Source organism: Heloderma suspectum, chromosome 6 (assembly GCF_057233095.1).
Source record: "Heloderma suspectum isolate Gila_16-S chromosome 6, 16-S_ref, whole genome shotgun sequence".
Lineage (NCBI taxonomy): Eukaryota > Metazoa > Chordata > Lepidosauria > Squamata > Helodermatidae > Heloderma > Heloderma suspectum.
Genome location: NC_139463.1, coordinates 23,601,605 through 23,620,770, shown reverse-complemented (window position 1 = coordinate 23,620,770; position 19,166 = coordinate 23,601,605). Strand labels below are relative to the sequence as shown.

Below are 19,166 nucleotides of genomic sequence, written 5' to 3'. Positions count from 1 at the left end.
CAGAATCTGGGAACTTTTCTCAGATGTTTTTCTCCTTAAAGAGACATTTATGCAAATTGCAGTCACAGTTTGCATAACGTTCACACATTTCAGCCATAATTTGCGCAAACCGTGGCTGTAATGTGCTAATTTGTGCAAAATGCACCCACAATTTGGGCAAAATTGTGAGTGCAATGTGTGCAAATTAAACCATGTTGCAACTGCAATTTGTGTAGATGTTGCTTAAAGAGAAAAAAAAAACAACTTGAAAATCTGCGGGCTGGCCTGACTCAATCGGCACCAAGTCAGGACAGTTCGCGGGTAAACGAGTCAAAGTCCAGGTTGCTGAGCTTCTAAAATCTCAGCAAACTTTACCCCCGGATGGGTTCCTTCGACAGCCCTAGGAACAGGAAAGCCTGGGAGAGGTGGCAGATGATGTCATCATTCCTGCTAATCAAAAAGCCTTGGGGCTTCGGCCCTGCAAGCCTAGATTCCAGAAGTACACCACTACACCAAATGTGTCCACATCCAGCCGGCAAATCTAATATATTGTGGGAATGTAGCTGAAGCCACTTCCCTCCCACCCCCACCATGATAGATTGGAAAGCCCCTCCCTAACATCTGCAAAAACCCACCTATCCTACTTCAATAGCACTGATGCAAAGAGAAAACACAAATGACTGTTCTTCTGTAAAGGAATTCCAAGATTGCTGGTGCATTAAAATTCATTAAACAACTGGTTTCTGGTCACTAGCTCTTGTACACAAGGTTAGCATTGCTGATGCTAACCAACGTTGCTGTCGTATTAGTTCTGGGACCTAGACAAGGAGCAGGCAATGGGCAAAGTCTGAAGGATGTATGATAATTCTCCCAACCTCATGGGCAATTCTCTCTTCTAGTTGACGTCTTCCATGGTATCGCAGTGTCAGGAAGATTCAAAGCTTTTGCAGAGTGCACCCAATTTCAGCTGATGTTTTGCCCCGCAGCTTCTGTGTACTGAATGAAACAGTCAGAATCGAGCCCATCACTTTCAAGAGCCATCAGCTACCCTCTGAAAAGCTGGGTTGGGGATGCTGCAATTAAATCATTAAAAGCTCCCCCCAGAAGAGAAGCTTTGATCATATTCTACCTGGCAAGAATGTAATGCTAACTGCACGGACGTCTTGAACACTTTCAGCTCTCCTTCATATTCATTGCCCAGTGATCACTGTTCCTAAGCCTGCTTTCCCTAGCCAGGCACACTCCAAATGTGTTGAACTACAATTCCCAGCATCCCCCAGCTGGCTTGTGTTGTCCGAACCCAGGCAGCAGGGCTTGTTTGAGGGGGAAACAATCCTCAAATAACCCAACAACAGGCCCTGGGTTATTTAAAGGTTGTTTCCCCCTCAAACAAGCCAGGCTGCCTGGATTGTACGACATGACAAGCCACATCCGGGCAGGTAATTAGGCAAATAGCGCCCAGCACGCGCCACCATACGCTGAGGCTTAAACAAGCTGCAGTGATCATGTGACCATATCTCACCATCATGGGAAAGAGTGTGACCTGGTGACCTGTGTCCTTTCCTGCTCAATCGGCTGTTTAGTTGCTAACTCTTGTTGGCCAACTTCAGGGCCCCTGCTCTCCTGGCTTTTTATGGTTCTTTATCTTTATACCAGACTTGGACTGCATTGGCCTTCGAGTGGAGTAAGGATGGGGAACATGTGGCCCTCCCATTATGCCTCACCATTGGCTATGCTGGTTAGGGCTGATGGGTGTTGCAGTCCAGCCAGTGGAGGCAAATGGCTCCAATGTCAGTGTGGTGGTGAATGTGCTCCAGGTTTCAGTTAGAACCAGCCAGAACCGGTTCTGACTGAAACCCGGACTGGATTCACCACCCCGCTGACATTGGAGCCACCAGCCTGCACTGAGTCCAACACATCTGCAGGCTTACCCACCCCTGCAATACAGGATGCCTCATTTATTTATTTACAATATTTATATACCACCCCATATCTAGAACAGATTTCTAGAACAGATGCCTTGAAATAGAGTGTCCTCTGGCAGCCCTTCAAATAGAGGACTGTCCTCTGTAAATTGGGACACATGAAGGAAGGGTGGGGCCACTTTATGGAGCATTTTGTGGCCATGTGAGCAGAACCACTGTTCAGTATCTTGGTCCCCAAGCCTCATGTTTTCTCTCTCTCTCTCTCTCTTTCTGTGTGGTTTTCTGGCATTGAGTGGGCTGGATATCTTTGCTTTCAGAATTGGTGATGTAAAATGCTTTGGCATCGAGAATGTTCTACGTTCAGAGTTCAAAGAACAGTTGCCCTCTTCTGGCATGTGTTTTTTAATTAATCAGCTTTCACGGTACCAAAATAGAAATACTAATGAGAGAGGGTAGCGGCTTTCTTGAGTTTGTTGGTTTTTTAGAAAGTGAGTCTCTCGCAATGCTGGGTGACTGAAGGCAACAACAGTGCACAAATTAATTGCACGGATCGAATTCTCTCTACCTGTCATTTTCACAGATTGGCATGCACAAAACCAGCACAGCAATCCAGAAGCGTGCAAAATGTTCTAGCTATGGCATTTCCACCCTAAATGGGAGAAACTCCATGGAAAGAATTTGCTGGTAACCTTCCAGAAATGGAGAATGTCTGTGTGTGTGCGTGTGTGCGTGCGTGCGCACGCATGTGTGTTTTCATCTTAAAAGAACTGCTGTAGTTTGGATTATAGGGGGGGGTTGCATGGGAGATCTGGCATGAAGTTAAAAGGTCCACTGAAATGGAGAAAAAAAGATAAGAGCTGGCATTGGAACCCATAGCAACAAGATGATTAGATGAAACGTGCCCTCAATGTGTGTTTCTTGTGGCAGACGGATCGTTAATGGTCCAAAGTGTCATTCCCCAACCTGATGGCCTTTAGATGCATTGAACTACAACTCCCATAATTATTATGGGAGTAGTAGTCCAACACATCATGAGGACACTAGGTTGGGGAACGATGCTTTGGATCATTAAGCACCCTGAGTAAGGATCTTTACATTCGTCCATCTCCCCTCTACAGACCCCTTTACCTTTAGCCCTGATGCCAACTTAACAGGAAATCATGATTCCCCATGATGTGAACAAGCTTGCGTGACCCCCAAGTTCTTGAAGTTTACCTATGCCACCAAATTAGCTGCTAGGATCTGGGGGATGTTAGAGTGGGGTGTACCACTTCAGGCTGAAGGTTGGGGATGCAATTCTTGAATGCTCCCCCCATGGAAAAACAAAAACAAAAACACAAGAATGAAAAGAAAAACACCCTAGTGCAACTTAAGTGGCCACTTATGCATTGCCAAAAAAAAGTACAATAATTTCCATAACATTTGCATATGCTAAAGTACATATACAGATGCCAAGTTAGAAATAACTACTATAATTTAAATAGAAATACAATACATCTCACCACAGTAGGGAAGGCTGTGACTAGGTGAGCTCTGTGCCTGCTCAGTCTGCTGTCCAGGTGCTAACTGCTGATGGACAACTTCAAGGCCCATCGTGTTGCTCTTCTTCTTATGGTCATCTTTAAACTGCCCATGGACTGGACACCACCTTCAAATAGAGAACTGTCCTCAGACAGCCCCCCAAATAAAGGGCTGTCCTCTATAAAGTAGAACACATGGCCGCTTCCTCTTTTTCGACAATTCATAAGTGGCCACCCTACATTCCATTACAGTCTATGCAGGCCAGGAAGCAGCTGTTGGGAGGGGGCAAAAGCCCACTGGCCCACCCATCCTGCAGACGCCCCTTTTGCCTTGCCAGCCCAGCCTCCTATTGAAAGTAACACAAACTCATGAAATACTAGTGGATGAGTAAGGAACCGACTATAAATTGAAATGAATAAGCTTTTTAATCATGAAAACAAATGGAGTAACGAAACCATTTTGTTTCTTGCACGCTATTCAAATCAGCAAGTACAACTTCTCAATCATCTACAAAATGACACAGGTTGGGGAATTGGGGGTGGTGCCTGGCGAATTCTGCTCTGCATCCATGATGGCATGGATTCTCGCCAGTAGGTACCCGTAAAAATTTTGCAACCACATTCCAAAGTGCAGTAGAATGCTCTGGCAATAGGAAGCAATGGGAAGTTGCAATGCCAAGCTTAGGATGAGGAAAGCAATGCATTTTCCCTGTAGCGATATATTCTTCTTGTGTCTTGAGAGAGACCCGAAAGAGAAGAATTTACTTGAGTGAAAGGCATCTGGCTCTCCTGAAGTAAATGAGCAACACTTCTGCCTGTGTTACCCGAACAGTTTTGTCTGAGGACGTTCTGTAGCGTACTGAACTGGATGCCTAATCCAGCCCTGTTCCTGGTGATGACAAAGTTGACCCTTCTCTTCTTTTCTCTGTTTCTTTCTTCAGGTCTTTCTTCTGCTGTGTTGGAAGTTGAGGTTGCGCGTACCTCCGTGGTGGTGATCCAAGGGCAGCAGGCCATACTGCCTGTCTGGTACACCACCCTCAGCACCAGCGGGCCCTATGTCACGTGGCACTTTGCAAGACTGGGAACTAGTCATCATGTTCAGGTAAAGTCACAGCCAGAGTTTTGCAATAAGACCTGTAACCCCATCCCCCAATGCACTCTGAATAGCCACCCCAGCAGGGTGTGCTGGTTAGAACATGAGAGTAGGACTCCAGCGACCCACGTTCAAATTCAGCCACAGAGCTCACTGGATGAGCTTAGGCCAGTCACTTTCAACTTAACCGACCTCCAGGGCTGGCGCCAGGGGTTGTCAACTTTGGGCAGTGACTGTGGTCTATACTAGTGGAGGCTGGTGGCTCCAATTTTAGTGGAGCTGTGATTCCATTCTGGGTCATGGTCAGAACCAGCCAGAACTCCAAAGGAGCTATCCAAGGCTCTGAACCCCATCCCCACCAGCCTCCACTAATCCATACTCCATCAAAGGGCCCACTGCTGATCCCCACAGCCTTCTTAGCCCTCCTCCTCCTTTTCCTCCTTGCTGTTGCTGCCTGTTCACCTGCCCTCTCCAAGCCTACAAGCAGTGACAAAAACAAGGAGAAGGATCAGCAGCCTGCACTTGCCCTCTCCTTCTGGGAAGTGCTGCAGACTGGACCCAGAAAGAAAAAGATGTGGAAACCTTAATTATGTACTAACATGGTTGAATACACAGGGATTCGAAATTAGACTTTCAAGAGCAAAGCATTCAAAGCCCTGGGCCTGGATGGACAAATTTGTCATTTTCATTTTCTCCCACATTCAGTCATTTTTTAAAAAAATCTCAAGTTCTTTTTGTCCTGAATATGGAGAACCTGGCAAATTTTGGTATATTCTTATCAAAACTGAACAGAAATTGAATTCTCACCTGTCCCTAATCTAGTTCAGTATCCTCTACAGCAGTCTCACCCAACCTGTGTCCCCCAGATGTTCCAGACTACAACTTCTTTCTGGGATAGTAGAGTTTTAGTAGTTCAGAATAAATGTTTCATGGACGCTTGATAAATATTGATAAACATTTCATTGTGAGGATATTTTTTACTTTTAAAAAATGGTTTGTGCGTGTGATTCTAAACCTCTTTGAGTCAAAGTAGGGATGGCATGGGTTCATGATTCCGTCCGGGAATCTGGCAGAACCACCCCTGTCTGCACCCCCCAAGCCCCGCTCACCAAGCCCATGCCCGTGCTCGCCCCCTGCCTGCACTTGGCGAACGGCCTGCACTCACCCCAGCAGCCTTGGCAAGCTGTGTGGTCGCCATTTTTGAGAAATAGAATGGCGATCACAAGAATGCACATATGTGCATATGCACGAAAATGCACATTTTTGTGAACGTGCATATTCACGTGTGCAAAAATGCGCATTTTGCACATGTGCATATTTTCGCACATACACAGGCATGCGCATTCGCAAAACGCGCATTTTCACGCATGTGCAAATATGTGCATTTTGTGACCACCAGTTTATTTTTCAAAAAATGGCAACCATGGAGATTGACAAGGCCGCCGGGGTGAGTGCAGGCTGCTTGCTAAGCTCGGGAGGGGCTCAAGCACGGTCCAGGGACCAGCAAGCAGGGGAGGAGCTGGGTGGAGAACCCAGACAGGGGTGGGTTCACCCATCTCTAAGTTGAAGGAGTAGTTAGGCTGCAATCCTACACCCACTTTCCTAGGAGCAAGCCCCATTGAATTCAGTGGGACTTACTTCTGAGTAGACATGTGTAGTATTGCAGTATTAGTTTCCTGCCTCTCCATCTTTACTTAATTCATTGACCAGCTGACGGGCTGCTAAAAATGGTGTAAAATCGACTCATATTTAGAGAATTTTTAGCTGACAGGCTCTGAAAAATTGTTCAGATGCTGAGTGGATCTTAGCTGCCTGTCAGCTGGTCAATGCCAAACCACTCCATGCAAAGATAATTCCAATGGTTTGAAAGATCAGTCTTACAAAAGAAGCATTCATATATTTTCCAAAACTAAACTGCAGAAGGAAAAGGGTTTCCACATCACATCAAATGCCGAGCATTTATACAACACTTCAGAGCATCCAAAGAACTTTGCAGCCTCCTAAGAACTGCTGTTCAGATGCACACACCCTCACACGCATTGAAAGAAAGTATTGGGGGGGGGGTCCACAGGGCTATATGCTCACCTCCACTGCTGATGCCATGCCCCCACCATCCATACATTTGGCTGTAGGTGTGAGCTCTGCAATCCCCCCCAACACACACACACACACACACACACACACATTCTTTCAGTGCATGGTGGGGGGGACGGACTGAGCCTCTCCTAAGCTTAAACCCAATTGAAATAAAATGTTTAGTAAAGGGCAGCCAGATTGTAACCTTGTTGCTTTTAGCTACTTTTACAAAAGGAACTACTGGATGAGCGATTGTACCTCATTGCACAGCAGAGGAGAGTGCAGCTAAGAAGACTTAAAACACTTCTAACGGCACAATCCAGCATTCCCCAGCCAGCCGGCAACAGCCTTTTTCTGTATCTTTCAATACTGCAGCTAAGAGTTAGGCCTAGAATAGCTCTGTAATTATACCATAATTTGCAAACTCAAGCACTGTCTGCAAGTGGTAATTTATCATACTGTATCTGTGTCACTTAGAGTGCAATCCTATGCATGTTTAGACAGGAAAAAAGTCCCACCACTCCCCCATTCCCCAGCCAGCCCTGGTAGGGCTTCCCCCCATCTAAATAGGCATAGGATTACTCCCTTAATGACTTAAAAAGGTGCCAGTTAATCAGGCAGTTAAATACAAAATTCATACAACCAAGGCCAGGCCAAGAACAGAGGTTGTTGCCTGAGGTGAATTTCAAGATGTTGCCCCTGCCTGGTCCACATACAGAAGCTGACTGGATTGGCAGAATTGTGCACCGGCGATGCGATAGCATCCACCACCATACCTGAGCATGGGGGGAAGCTCTATGCTACATGCATGTGTCAGTATATACACAGGACCCCTTCTCGCACTTGCCGAATTAGTGGCCAGCCCGCATGGCCCTGCTGTGCCAGGGCCGGCCCAAGACATTTGGCTGCCTGAGGTGAAGGACAAGATGGTGCTCCTTCCCATTCCATGTACACAAGCTGTCTGGACAAGCAGATGAGTCTGTCTTCCACACTAATGATGGGACAACGTTCTCCACTGAACTTGAAGGCAGCAGGCTAACTTAGGGGGCGCAGAGTAGGCTACAAGGCACAAAACTCTCTCCTTGAACACCTTGCTGCTGCCTCCCAGCATCTGCCACCTAAGGGGACTGCCTCACCCTGCCTAATGGTAGGGCCGGCCCTGCGCTGTGCCCTCATACATGCTTTTAAAGATGTGAGGGGGGGGTCATCTGAATCCACCCACCTAAGTTGGTCTCTTACTCATCACCAAAAAGGAGGATAAAAGACGGGATAGGTTTGCATAAAACTGGCATATGCTAATTTTATGCATAGATGCAACATTTGAAATAACGACTCTCTTTTAAATAGAAACACAAGAAATCTCACCATTGTGAGGAAAACTGACCAGATGACACATGTGCCTGCTAGGGACAGGCGAACACGTGAGGTTTGAGATTGCCAGGATTCACCGAACATCCTCTCATCGCTCGTCTCATACCCGATTCCTGTCCACGTTCACGATCAATACTTGCTTTGGATGAACGGGAAACTTGAGCAAACTGAGCAGCAGTTGACCGGGAGAGTTGCTCAATTTCCCCCAAATTTGCACAGTTTTCCTAAGTTGTGCACCATTCCTCCATAGACTAAAGCGTGGCTGATTCAGTCCATGGAGGAAATTCTCACAAATTGTGAAATTTGTGCAAATTGAACTAGAATTGTGAAATTTGTGCAAATTGAACTGGGAATCTGGAACGAGACGAACGCAAGCATGCGTTTGACAATTTGTGAATATTTTCGGCGGACATGTGCTCAGGCTCACGTTCGGAGCCTCGAACGGGCATGCGCTCATGTTTTGAGAGTAGAAACAAAATTCTCATAAATCCCTAGTGCCTGCTCAGTCTACTGTCCAGATGCTCACTGTTGGTGGGCCACTTCAGGGCCCCTGCTTTCCCTTCCATGGTCCTCTATATTTTAACCTGTCTCTGCCTGGACAGCTCTTCGAATAGAGGACACCTTCAAGTCCTCTGACAGCCCTTCAAACAAAGGTCCGTCATCTTTAAAGTGGTACACGTGACCACCCTAAGTCCCAGTCCCCAGGGTCTAACCCAAGTGTGGATTTGGACATATGGCTGCGAAGTATTTACTGACTTTTATACATCTATCCCTGGCTTTTTTGAAAACCTTCCCACAAACGGTTTTTGTAAGAAAAATAGGGAGAAACCATTTTGGGGTACTATGAACTTCAGTCGTGACAGTGCAAAGATGGAAGTTCTTTGCCACCCAATCTGCTTGTCTTTGCTTGTCTTTGCCATCTGCTTCTTTTGACTCCATATGGAAATTTCTCCCACACATACAAAGGGCGCTTCTGTGAGGAGTGCAAGTCAGCGACGAGGCATGTAAAGTGAGCCTAGAAGCGGACAATAGCTTCTCCCATTACCAGAAGGGGCCAGGGTGGAAGCCAAGACTGAGTCCTCGAGATGGAGAAACAGGACTTCTGAGCTGCAGCCTGAAGGAGGCAGCTGTGCGCGAGCATCTGTCGCACCTGCAATTCACGGCCTCATTCTCACCGTGAGGCCGCCAGCCTGTGCCTTGGTTGTATCCCTTCACACTTAGGGATGTCACAGAAAACCTGGGGGGGGGGAATCTGGCAGACATCCACCCACTAAGCCCCCTGGATGCCAGTCCATGGACACTCAAGCTTGCCTGACTCGGCAGGTGCCGAATCGGGCAAGCTCATGGCATCCTGCAGCCTCTGATTTTGGAGGCTACTGACTCTCTCAATAGGATAAACACCCAGCAGGATAATCACCCACCATCTATTATTCAATGGTCTGAAGAACTTACTGCTCCTGCTGCATTTGAACATGTATCTTACAGTCTTCAGTTTTGTCAGGATGCTTATTTAGATATATGGCCTGCTTATAGTTACATATATATTTGAAACAGAAGTGACAAACCCCATGTTTTCCTCTCATTTTTTTTTTAATCCAGTGGTTTTGTGAATAGTTATTGTGAATGGATATGGTTGTCGTCATTAATGTTGTTGCTACATTCTTTGGTGGTGGTGTTTGTAGTCCCCCCCCCCTTTTCAGTTTTCTTTTGTTGTAATTGCAAATAAAATTTAAACAAACAAACAAAAGATACAAGGTCCAAAAAAAAAAGTTAGCAATCCCTAATCCCACTTTACCCAACCCCCTAGAGATGGACAAATCAGTTTCACTTTCTTCTACATGCAATTTTTTTTAATCTCAAGTTCTTTCCATTCTAAATATGAAGAAATTTGCAAATGTTGGTAAACTCTGATCAAAACTGCATTGAAACAAAATTGTCACCTACCTGAACAGGACACAAATTCAGTCGGTAGAACTACTCCCAGCATGACAAGGACCATGTTGTACCTGCCTAGGGATGGCAGAGAATTCCGCCACAGACCCCAATGAGGCTGGATTCCAAAGAATCCAGCCTCCAGAGTCCGTGGTGGAATGGAGCACTTACCTCCGCCTCCCTCCGGAATCCTCAGGAGCCGGCTCCTCTGTGCGGCCATCCCACGGAGCTGGCCGCTGGCTCGGCATCGTTGGTGATACAGCCGGCCACCATTGCCATGCTGTATCACTGGCTGACTGAGGGCTAACTCCGGATGCAAATGGTGTCCAGTACGCGGCGGCTGGCTCTGCAGGATCGTCATGGAGCAGAGCTGGCTCCTGAGGATTCTGGGGGGTGGGATGGATCGCCTCCCCCCGTGGGCAGATTCCCACTTGGACCAGCCGGTAGAGAATCCGCCCATCCCTATATCTGCCTGCCATGCAGCTGTTAAAGGTGCAAGCCTTGATGTGCTTGATCTCGGAAGCTAAGCAGGGTCAGCCCTGGTTAGTCCTTGGATGGGAGACCTCCTGGGAATCAGGCTTCCTGCACTGAGCAGGGGGTTGGACTCGATGGTCTTTTGGCCCCTTCCAGCCCTATGATTCTATGACCCTATCAGAAAAAAGAGGTGGCAACCCTAATTCAGCCCCACAAGCTTGGTTGAATACCCAGGGATTCCAACCTAGACTTTTACGAGCTATGCACTCAAAGTCCTGAGCCTGGATGGCCAAATCTGTCAGTTTCGGTTTCTCCCACATTCAGGGTTGTTGTTGTTTTCATTAAACCTCAAGTTCTTTCCATCCTAAATACGAAGAAATGTATGCATTTTCGAAAATTCTGGTCAAAATGAACTGAAACCAATGTCTCCCCCGTCCCTAGCCCCCACTCCTTGCAGTAGAGGCAAAATGCCAACTGGCTCATTGCCACAACCTCCGAGAAGTCCCATTTTTCCATGGGATTCACAGGTGACTTTAGCTGACAGCTGCTCCTGCTTTCTCAAGGCACACCTTTTCATTTTGTTTCAATTTTTGCCTCCAAATGAGTTTGCCCACCGCCTCCCCACCTGTGAAGATCCTGGAACGTTTGTTGCCGTTGCTGTGGCAACCGAGCATCATCCGTATGATGATGTGCTAGACTTGTCACTGCATCGTGTGGGGAAATGGGCTGTAGAAGGTTGAAACTGCTGACAGCGGCACCAACTCTTTCGTGTCTCCTCAAAAAAAGAAAAGGAGATGGAAAAGAAAGGATCCAAGCCAAGGGAACTAGGTCTGTGCCTGCAGCATCTTTCTGGCCCCATCATCAGCCCTAGGTGGCATACCCAATGCTAAGGGTTGCTGGGAGTTCCAGTCCATCAACATCTCAAGGGCCATTCGTTCTCCATCCTGATCTAGAGGTTCCTTGGCTTTCCACTGTAGTCAGTGGGAGAAAGTCATAGGTGAACTTTGCAACTTCAGGCTACAGATGTGTGGTGCGGGGGAGGGGATATCATTTTATTAATGATCTCCCATGTTAAAACCACACTGCAAGGAAAAGAATTAAAAACCTAGCACTTCAGGGAGAGAAGTACTATACCAGCCCATTCCCTGTCATGTTAGTTTTCTACTTGCGAGGTATTCATTATGTAGAGGAGCATTCATACATGGCATTCCTCATCTGCAATCTGAAGTGCTTCTGTCCATTCTATGACCTCATATGTTGATCAGGGCTCTGCCTTGTCTTTGACCACAAAGACACAACCAACTAGCTCTTTGGGGAAGGGAACTGTGCCAATGTTGCTGTTTTTGTCTTCACTGGTCAAGTAAGACGGCAGCTTTCTTCCTCTGGAGAATGTATACAGCTTACTACTGTGCAGCAGTAAGATTTACCACCAGTGGGTGTATTACTAGGAGAAATCCACAATGGAATCAAACGAGTTCAGTTTTCTGTGAATCCGACCTACAGATTCCGTAGCAGACCAGCTTTTCCTAAGTCACATGGATTCTGATGATGTGCAGACTGGTTTGGTTTTGTTTTGTTTACTTTCCAGAATTTTACATAAATTTAGTCATAGAAAAATATGCTTTTAAAAAAACCCACCGGCCAAAAATGTGCATTTCCCCCATAAGCTAAAGCATGAAAATGTACATGGGGGGGCTGCATAGTTTGGGCAGGGTTTGTGCATTTTCACAAGTGTGAATTTGCACAAATTCAGGACATTGGAAAAATCCGATTCTGCCAGTGAGCAGATGAAAAAACAGAAGGCGCCTGCCAATCTGCAGAACACAGATGGACTGGGTTTTACAAAATCCATACATCCCTCCCAGACTTTACTGGAGGAATTTAATATCCCAGCTAGTACCAAGGGTCAGTCAAGTATCCAGCAGCTTCCAGAGCCCAGATGTGTTAAGGTCCCCTACACAACGAATTCCTGCACCACCATATTAGTTCTCTCTTGTGCTCCCCCAGACAATGCCAGCTCCAGCTTTTGAGGGGGCCTTGGGCAAGATACCCTGAGTGGGTTCCCTCTCAGATTGGGTCACTTCCTCTTTGCTAAAGCCATCACTGCCCTATCACTGGCCCCCTTCCTCTTTGCTAAAGCCATCAGTGCCCTATCACTGGCCCCCTTCCTCTTTGCTAAAGCCATCACTGCCCTATCACTGGCCCCCTTCCCCTTTGCTAAAGCCATCAGTGCCCTATCACTGGCCCCCTTCCTGTTTGCTAAAGCCATCACTGCCCTATCACTGACCCCCTTCCTCTTTGCTGAAGCCATCACTGCCCTATCACTGGCCCCCTTCCTGTTTGCTAAAGCCATCACTGCCCTATCACTGGCCCCCTTCCTCTTTGCTGAAGCCATCACTGCCCTATCACTGGCCCCCTTCCTCTTTGCTGAAGCCATCACTGCCCTATCACTGGCCCCCTTCCTCTTTGCTAAAGCCATCACTGCCCTATCACTGCCCCCCTTCCTCTTTGCTAAAGCCATCACTGCCCTATCACTGGCCCCCTTCCTCTGGGCGCAGTCTGTACACCTGCCAAGAGTAAGAGGGCAAGGCAAGAGGAGGCTGCTGCTGCTTTTCTGTCACTTCGCTCAAGTCCAGGGGTAGGCAACCTGGTGAGATGTTTTTGGACTATAACTTCCGTCAGCCCCCATCAGCATGGCCAATGGTCAGGAAGTATGGGAGTTGTAGTCCAAAACTTTTGGAGGCCATCATGTTGCCTACCCCTGCTCTGGTCACTGGCTGCACGGGAGAGCGGTCAGTGAACCAGTAAGGATAACAAGGCATAGTCAGCGAAGGTAGGTGATGGTGGGGGGGGGGGTCAGAAAGCAGCGAACAGTGCCAGTCCTGCAGCCAGCCTACCTCCAGACCCATTGCCAAGTGGCCTTGCATCACATAAAGCCTTCTGAACAGCCTGGTTTGCACCTGCAGCAGAATGAAGTGGGTAAGTGGACTCTACCAGTTTACAGAGGGCAGTTCTCTACTTCTGGACTCTCCAGTATGGTGTCCATGGGCACCAGGGTACCTGTGGACATGTCTCTTGGTGCCTGCCTGGTTCTCTGCCCCCTCCTGATTTAAATTTTATTTCTTAAGATTGCTTTAGTTATTGCTGTTTTTTAAACTGGGAGGCTGCCCTCCAGCACCATCTTTATTTAGGCTCAAAAGAGAGATGCTGTGTTCTGGAGCTCAGACCTGATCTCTGCCGTGTACTTAGGCGCCTGGGCAAATGACTTTCCTTTTATTCTGACCAGTTTGCCTTCTGGGAAATTAGTGTTTTGTGACAGGCCATGCCCACCATGGCAGCCATTTTGTGAATGGGCAAGCACCACTCCCAAAAAAGCAGCCATTTTGTGATAGTGCCCTTGACATTCCCAAAATTCCAAATGTGCCCACCAATCCAAAAAGGTTGGGGACCCCTGTCCATTTGAAGGCATCCTTGCTTTGAGGGGCCAAGTTCGGCTTAAAGAGAGCAGGGGCAAAGTTCCCCATTAGCAGTTAGCACCTGGGCAGCATATTGAACAGGCATGCAGTTCACCTAGTTAACAGTCTTCCCCACTAGGGAGAGACGTATTGTATGTCTATAGTAATTATTTCCCATATAGGCATATAAATTAGCATATCCAAATGTTATGCAAATCTGTGTCTCTTTGGGTGATGCATTTCCTCTTTTGGCAATGATGTATTAGACCTGAGGGTTTTCCAGAGTATCTCTTGAATTTTGTGCCGCCTGTTTGAGTCAGGTTACTCCTTACCCAGACAAATATGATGCCCTTCTAGAAAAAGTTTCTTTAAGGCCCTCCTAAGCTGCCACTGTATCAATTGGTTATGGACAGCATCCCATAGAGGGGTGAATAGCAGAGGCAGAGAAAGAGAGAGAAAGAGAGAACACCAGTAGTCCTGAGCATACAGAGTTCCCAACCAGAGTTGTGTATGCATGCATGCATGCTTGCTTTTATTTTTATTTTTTTAATGCACCAAATTGCACCAGTAAAATCCATTATCTGTATAAATCATGCAAATTGAACGTCTGTGAGTATATTTGCATAGTCTGCATAATATTTGGCTTCAGTAAACGACAGGGTTCATAAGTTAACTCCAGTAGTTTTCTCTCTTTTGTGACATGCCATTATCTGATTGAGGCTGGAGGGGGTTTTTTTAGCCTGCTTTTGTTTATAACCTGTGCTGTGCCTGGTGATGTTCTGACCATCACCAGGCACAGGGTAGGACTAGAACAAATGGGTGGGAATTGCAGGGGAGCAGATTTTGGCTAAACATCAGGGGAAACTAGTGGAGGCTGGTGGCTCCGATGTCAGTGGGTGGTGGATCCATGCTGGGTTTCAGTCAGAACCAGTCAGAACTTAAAAGGAGCTATCCAAGGTGTGAAGCCCAGAGCGGATTCACCACCTCACTGACATAAGAGCCACCAGCCTCCACTGGAAGAAACATCTTGATAGGAAGAGCTGTTCAACAGTGAAACAGACTCCCTCAGAAGGTGTTGGGCTCTCCCTCACTGGAAGTATTGAAGCGGAGGTTGGGCGGCTCTCTGTCAGAGATGCTGTAGGGTGGACATGGGGGACTCCCGAATAGGGCTTGTGTGTGAGTTAGTTTGTAGGGAAGCAAGAACATTTCATTCCAGTTCATCAGCATTGCAACTACATTTTCTCCCTGAGATGCATGCTCAGTTGCAAACATATTGGAAATCCAGAATTCGTCATTGCTTTGCAGTGTGGCAAGGCAATCTTAGCAGAGCTGACCCAAACCAGAGGTGGTGACAGGGATGGAGGCCACATTCAAAAATATGTTTGCATCCCTCAAGGTGCTCTCTATTTCTGGTGATTTTCAGATCCATTATAAAGTGTAGGAAAGTCTTTGTGGGAAGGGAGAGGAAGTGTGTGCTGTTACCTTCGTAACTGGGCAGAAGCCATGCTGTAGCAATGACGCCATGTTCCCTTCGGTCTAAAGCCCCAATGCAGCTCTAGTTCCACCAGGATCCACATCAGGGTGCACATTCTGAAGTACATCCATTTGCGCTTTCTGGAGTGAGCAGAGCTGCATTGGGGCTTCTGATTGAAGGCAAATGTGGCTTTGAGGTCCCTGTGCAGCCAAATCTGTACAGTTCCGTGACAACTTCGCATTCACTCTGCGATCCCTGATTGTACAGGACTGTATAGTGCAGGAGAAAGGAACATCCCTGTTAGCATTTTTAAAATGGTGCATCAAAGCAGCAACAGAATGGGAGAATCAATGGGAGTGAAGAGAAGCAAATATCAGCATGAAAAGTAAAACGTAGGGTGGGGGGTGCTTTCTGGACCCCTTGAAAGTATTGCCTTTGCTGCAAAAATGTTTGAGACTGAAAAAAATTCAGCACAGCTCAATTGTTTTGATTTTATGTGAATATATGCATCACTTCTGTTTGTATGTTTGTTTCAGTAAGGTAAGTTTTTGCAACTTGTTTTGGTCACTCTGAATTCTTTTCATAACAGCTTGATGCTCTTTCAACAGGTGGAAGTTAAATCCTTTTATCTGTCTTTCAGATCTTGGCATATATGACCGGAACAACACAAGTGTCAGATCTGGATCTCAAGCAACGTCTTGGCTTCTTGTACTCCATGCCTTATTACAATGTCTCACTTGCAATTAATAGCACCAAAGAAACAGATTCTGGCCAGTACATGTGTACAGTCAACATTGCGGATGACAGTCTGAAGACGGGGAAAAATATTGGACTTGTCAACCTTACAGTTCATGGTACATTGAGCTTTGGTTTACTCCTGGTTTGGAGAACCATGGGCTTGGAGGTGATTCTCAATCACCCAAGGCGATTAGGCGAGTAACCTGCTTTCAGCGCATCAGGATGAGTTCCAAACGTTTCCACACCACAATGTCACACCGTAAATAGGCACGCGAGTTGGGCTTGGGGTGTGAAGCCTAGGTCTTCTCCTCTACTCAGTCACGAAAATTGTAGTGCTATGTGGTCACTTTCTCTGAACTTGAGTTAAAACCAAAAAACCCCCCAACTTGGCCAAGTTTGTCCCATGTAGTGTCCAGTGTTACCATACCATGCAGAAACAATCACATGGGATGGCACCCAAGGTTTTGTAATTCTCAGGCTCAGAATCTGAACTTTGGAAGTCATACTGCTTGCCTTTGCTCCAAGGGGAGCATGGCAGCTGTCGGAAATGGACCGTCCTTTCCCTTCGCAATCAACACCACAATAGACAAAGCTTCAGGCTAATACAACTTTATTTTGCTAGAGCCTAGTCTCTCTACAAATGCAGATTCAAGGGAAACTCTCAGGCTGCCCCCAGGCTCTAAACAACTAATCAAAAATCTCTAAGCACAGGAGACAAACCAGAGGAAGAGAAAGTTGCTGGTGGTTTGGGGTATGAACCTCACAGCCAAGCTAGCTTCACAGGGATGCCCCTCCCTTAGGGTAGCTCCCTCCTACATTGGCTTCCACGAGTGGCTATCTGGGCAGAGCATCTGAGCCCTGCTCCTAACATTTCCCTCTTTGCTTTGCATTGTGCCCTAGCATCTCTCAAGTCATGCCCCTCTTCCTCCTCCTCCTCAGAAACTTGTGTTCTTATGGTGGAGGGATGGGGCAGGTACTCAGTCTGGGCCATCTGTTGGTCAAGGTCTTGGCAGGACTCTCTTCCAGTGTTTTGGATCACTTTGGAGGGTCCCTCCCCCAGCCTCTGACCTAGTTCAGCTGCTGCTCCATCTCTGATTCAGAACTGGAGCAGTCAGACACCTCAAGGCACTTAGACTCATCCCTGACATAAGCCCTTAAAGTCCTTCTCCTCCTTTGATTGTAACCCAAGACAGAGAATAACTCCTTCATCCCCATGCACCCACTTTTCCTTCTCCCAAATTTACTTGGTAGCAGGGCAAGGGTAGGAATGGTGGCAGCAACGTGCCTCCCTGAAGGCTTCTGCCTCCCTCTGTACTACTCAACTCTCCCCACAAGCCTTTGAGCAGCACCTAGAAATCTGCAACTGCAGGAACCTAGGTGCCAGGAGAAAATGTAGTTTTCCAATCTAGGGAGTCAGGCACCCCAGAGAACTACATTTCCCAGGTCATCTGGTGTTGTGGCATGATAGGTGCTGCAGGGAGTGAGTGGAAGAGCAAGGAGGAAGGCAGATTCCTGGAGAGAGAGACTTTGCTGCTCCCACTGCTGCCATGTACATCTGGGGGAAGGGAAAGGGGCAGCTAAGCAGGGTCTAGGGCAGGGGTGTTGAACCTCTTTCAGCCTGAGAGCCAAATTCCATTTTGGAGAAGCTCTGGGGGACCACATTCCAGTGGTGGGTGGGGCTGAAGGCAAAGAGGGCAGGGCCGAAGTACCAAAAATACTGGCATATTTCAGCATAAAGCTGTTACTGCCACTAACTAATCCTTAGGAGAGGCACCTCAACCTTTTAGAATAGAGGAAAAACCAAACACAAAAGTTGGGAAACCACCAGATATTCAGTGATGAGGAGAAAGATGCGTGGCCATCTGGGGAACCACAGTGGGCCAGAATTGGACCTCAGGAGGGCCAGATTTGGCCCCTGGGCCTTTGCTTCTGCACCCCTGGTCTAGGGTCTAATGCAATGTGGCATTAAAAATCAAAACATTTGGGATTTCAAGGCTTGACTACCATTGTGGACTAGGGATTGAGATCTGGGGTACCTTGAGCTCACTGAAATTCTCTGAGTTTCACTGAAGCATAAAAATGTGAATTTTTAAAAGTGTGCATTTCTGAAAGCATGCATTTTTAAAGTGTGCATTTTTAATTTGCAAACTTTTTCAAAGAACTTGTGTTTGGGGTTGCAAACGACATTTTCACGTGAACATTTCAAGCAAACTGAAATGAAATTCTCGTACGTCCCTGATGTAGCCACAGCTGTACGTTGATCACTGATGCATTTTGTTGGCTTTCAGAACAAGTCACAGTTTTGTTGGTGGCTGGTAGATGGCACTACTAATTTTTTTTATGTGCTCACACTGGAATTACGGATCATTCAAAATAGTTCCCCCCCCTTTTTTTTTTTTACTCTTTGCTTTGCAGTCCCGCCATCCCCACCGAAGTGTCAGATTCAGGGAAGTCCCCGCGTTGGAGGAAATATCACCATGACCTGCCATTCTGCTTTGGGCAAACCCAGCCCCATGTACCACTGGCAACGCACCGGACCCAGCTCTCAGATTTTCTTCTCACCTGTGCAAGGTAGGCAAGGCAGATGATGCCCAATGTGACTGCGAGGGCCCTGGTCATGTATAAGATCTGAGCTAGGAGTCCTCACTTTAAGAAGCCACCCTTTAAGAAGGATGTAGACAAACTGGAACAGGTTCAGAGGAGAGCAACAAAAATGGCGCTGGGAGTGTAGAAAATGAGCCATATGAGGAAAGGATGAAGGAATTGAGCATGTGAAGCCTGGAGAAGAAAATATTTGGGAGGGGACATCAGAGCCCTCTTCTAACACCTGAAGGGATATTACACAGAAGAAGGCTGTGAAGGTTTGAGGCCGACAGAGGCAAATGGAAAAAAGGTCAGGCTTAGAGGGGAGTAGTTTCATTTCCCTAGTTATGTTTCAGTTTCATTTCTCCACTTAAGTTTCATTTCTTCAGGTTTGAAACAGTACTTTTGGTTTTGAGGGAGCAGGGTATATAAAGAGAATGAGAGAGACAGTAAGAGCAGAGTTGGGGAGACCAGAGCCTGAAGAGGGAACAGGAAGAAGCAGCCTAGAGAAGTCTAAGTACAGCCAGGGTAGAGGAACTTGCATTT

At 47.0% G+C, this 19,166-nt stretch overlaps 1 protein-coding gene across 3 annotated transcripts in view; it reads left to right on the top strand.

Moving 5' to 3' along the window:
* ESAM (endothelial cell adhesion molecule) overlaps positions 1-19,166 on the top strand; it is a 119,985-nt gene that overhangs the window by 82,066 nt on the left and 18,753 nt on the right. For 2 of the 3 annotated variants that reach the window (XM_084803800.1, XM_084803802.1), the window contains 3 exons: positions 4,366-4,526; positions 15,940-16,153; positions 18,453-18,608. In XM_084803800.1, the coding sequence (XP_084659926.1) occupies positions 4,366-4,526; positions 15,940-16,153; positions 18,453-18,608 (531 nt within the window). Of the gene's footprint in view, positions 1-2,186; positions 2,589-4,365; positions 4,527-15,939; positions 16,154-18,452; positions 18,609-19,166 lie in introns of those variants that run through there. The other variant, XM_084803801.1, reaches the window with a different exon arrangement.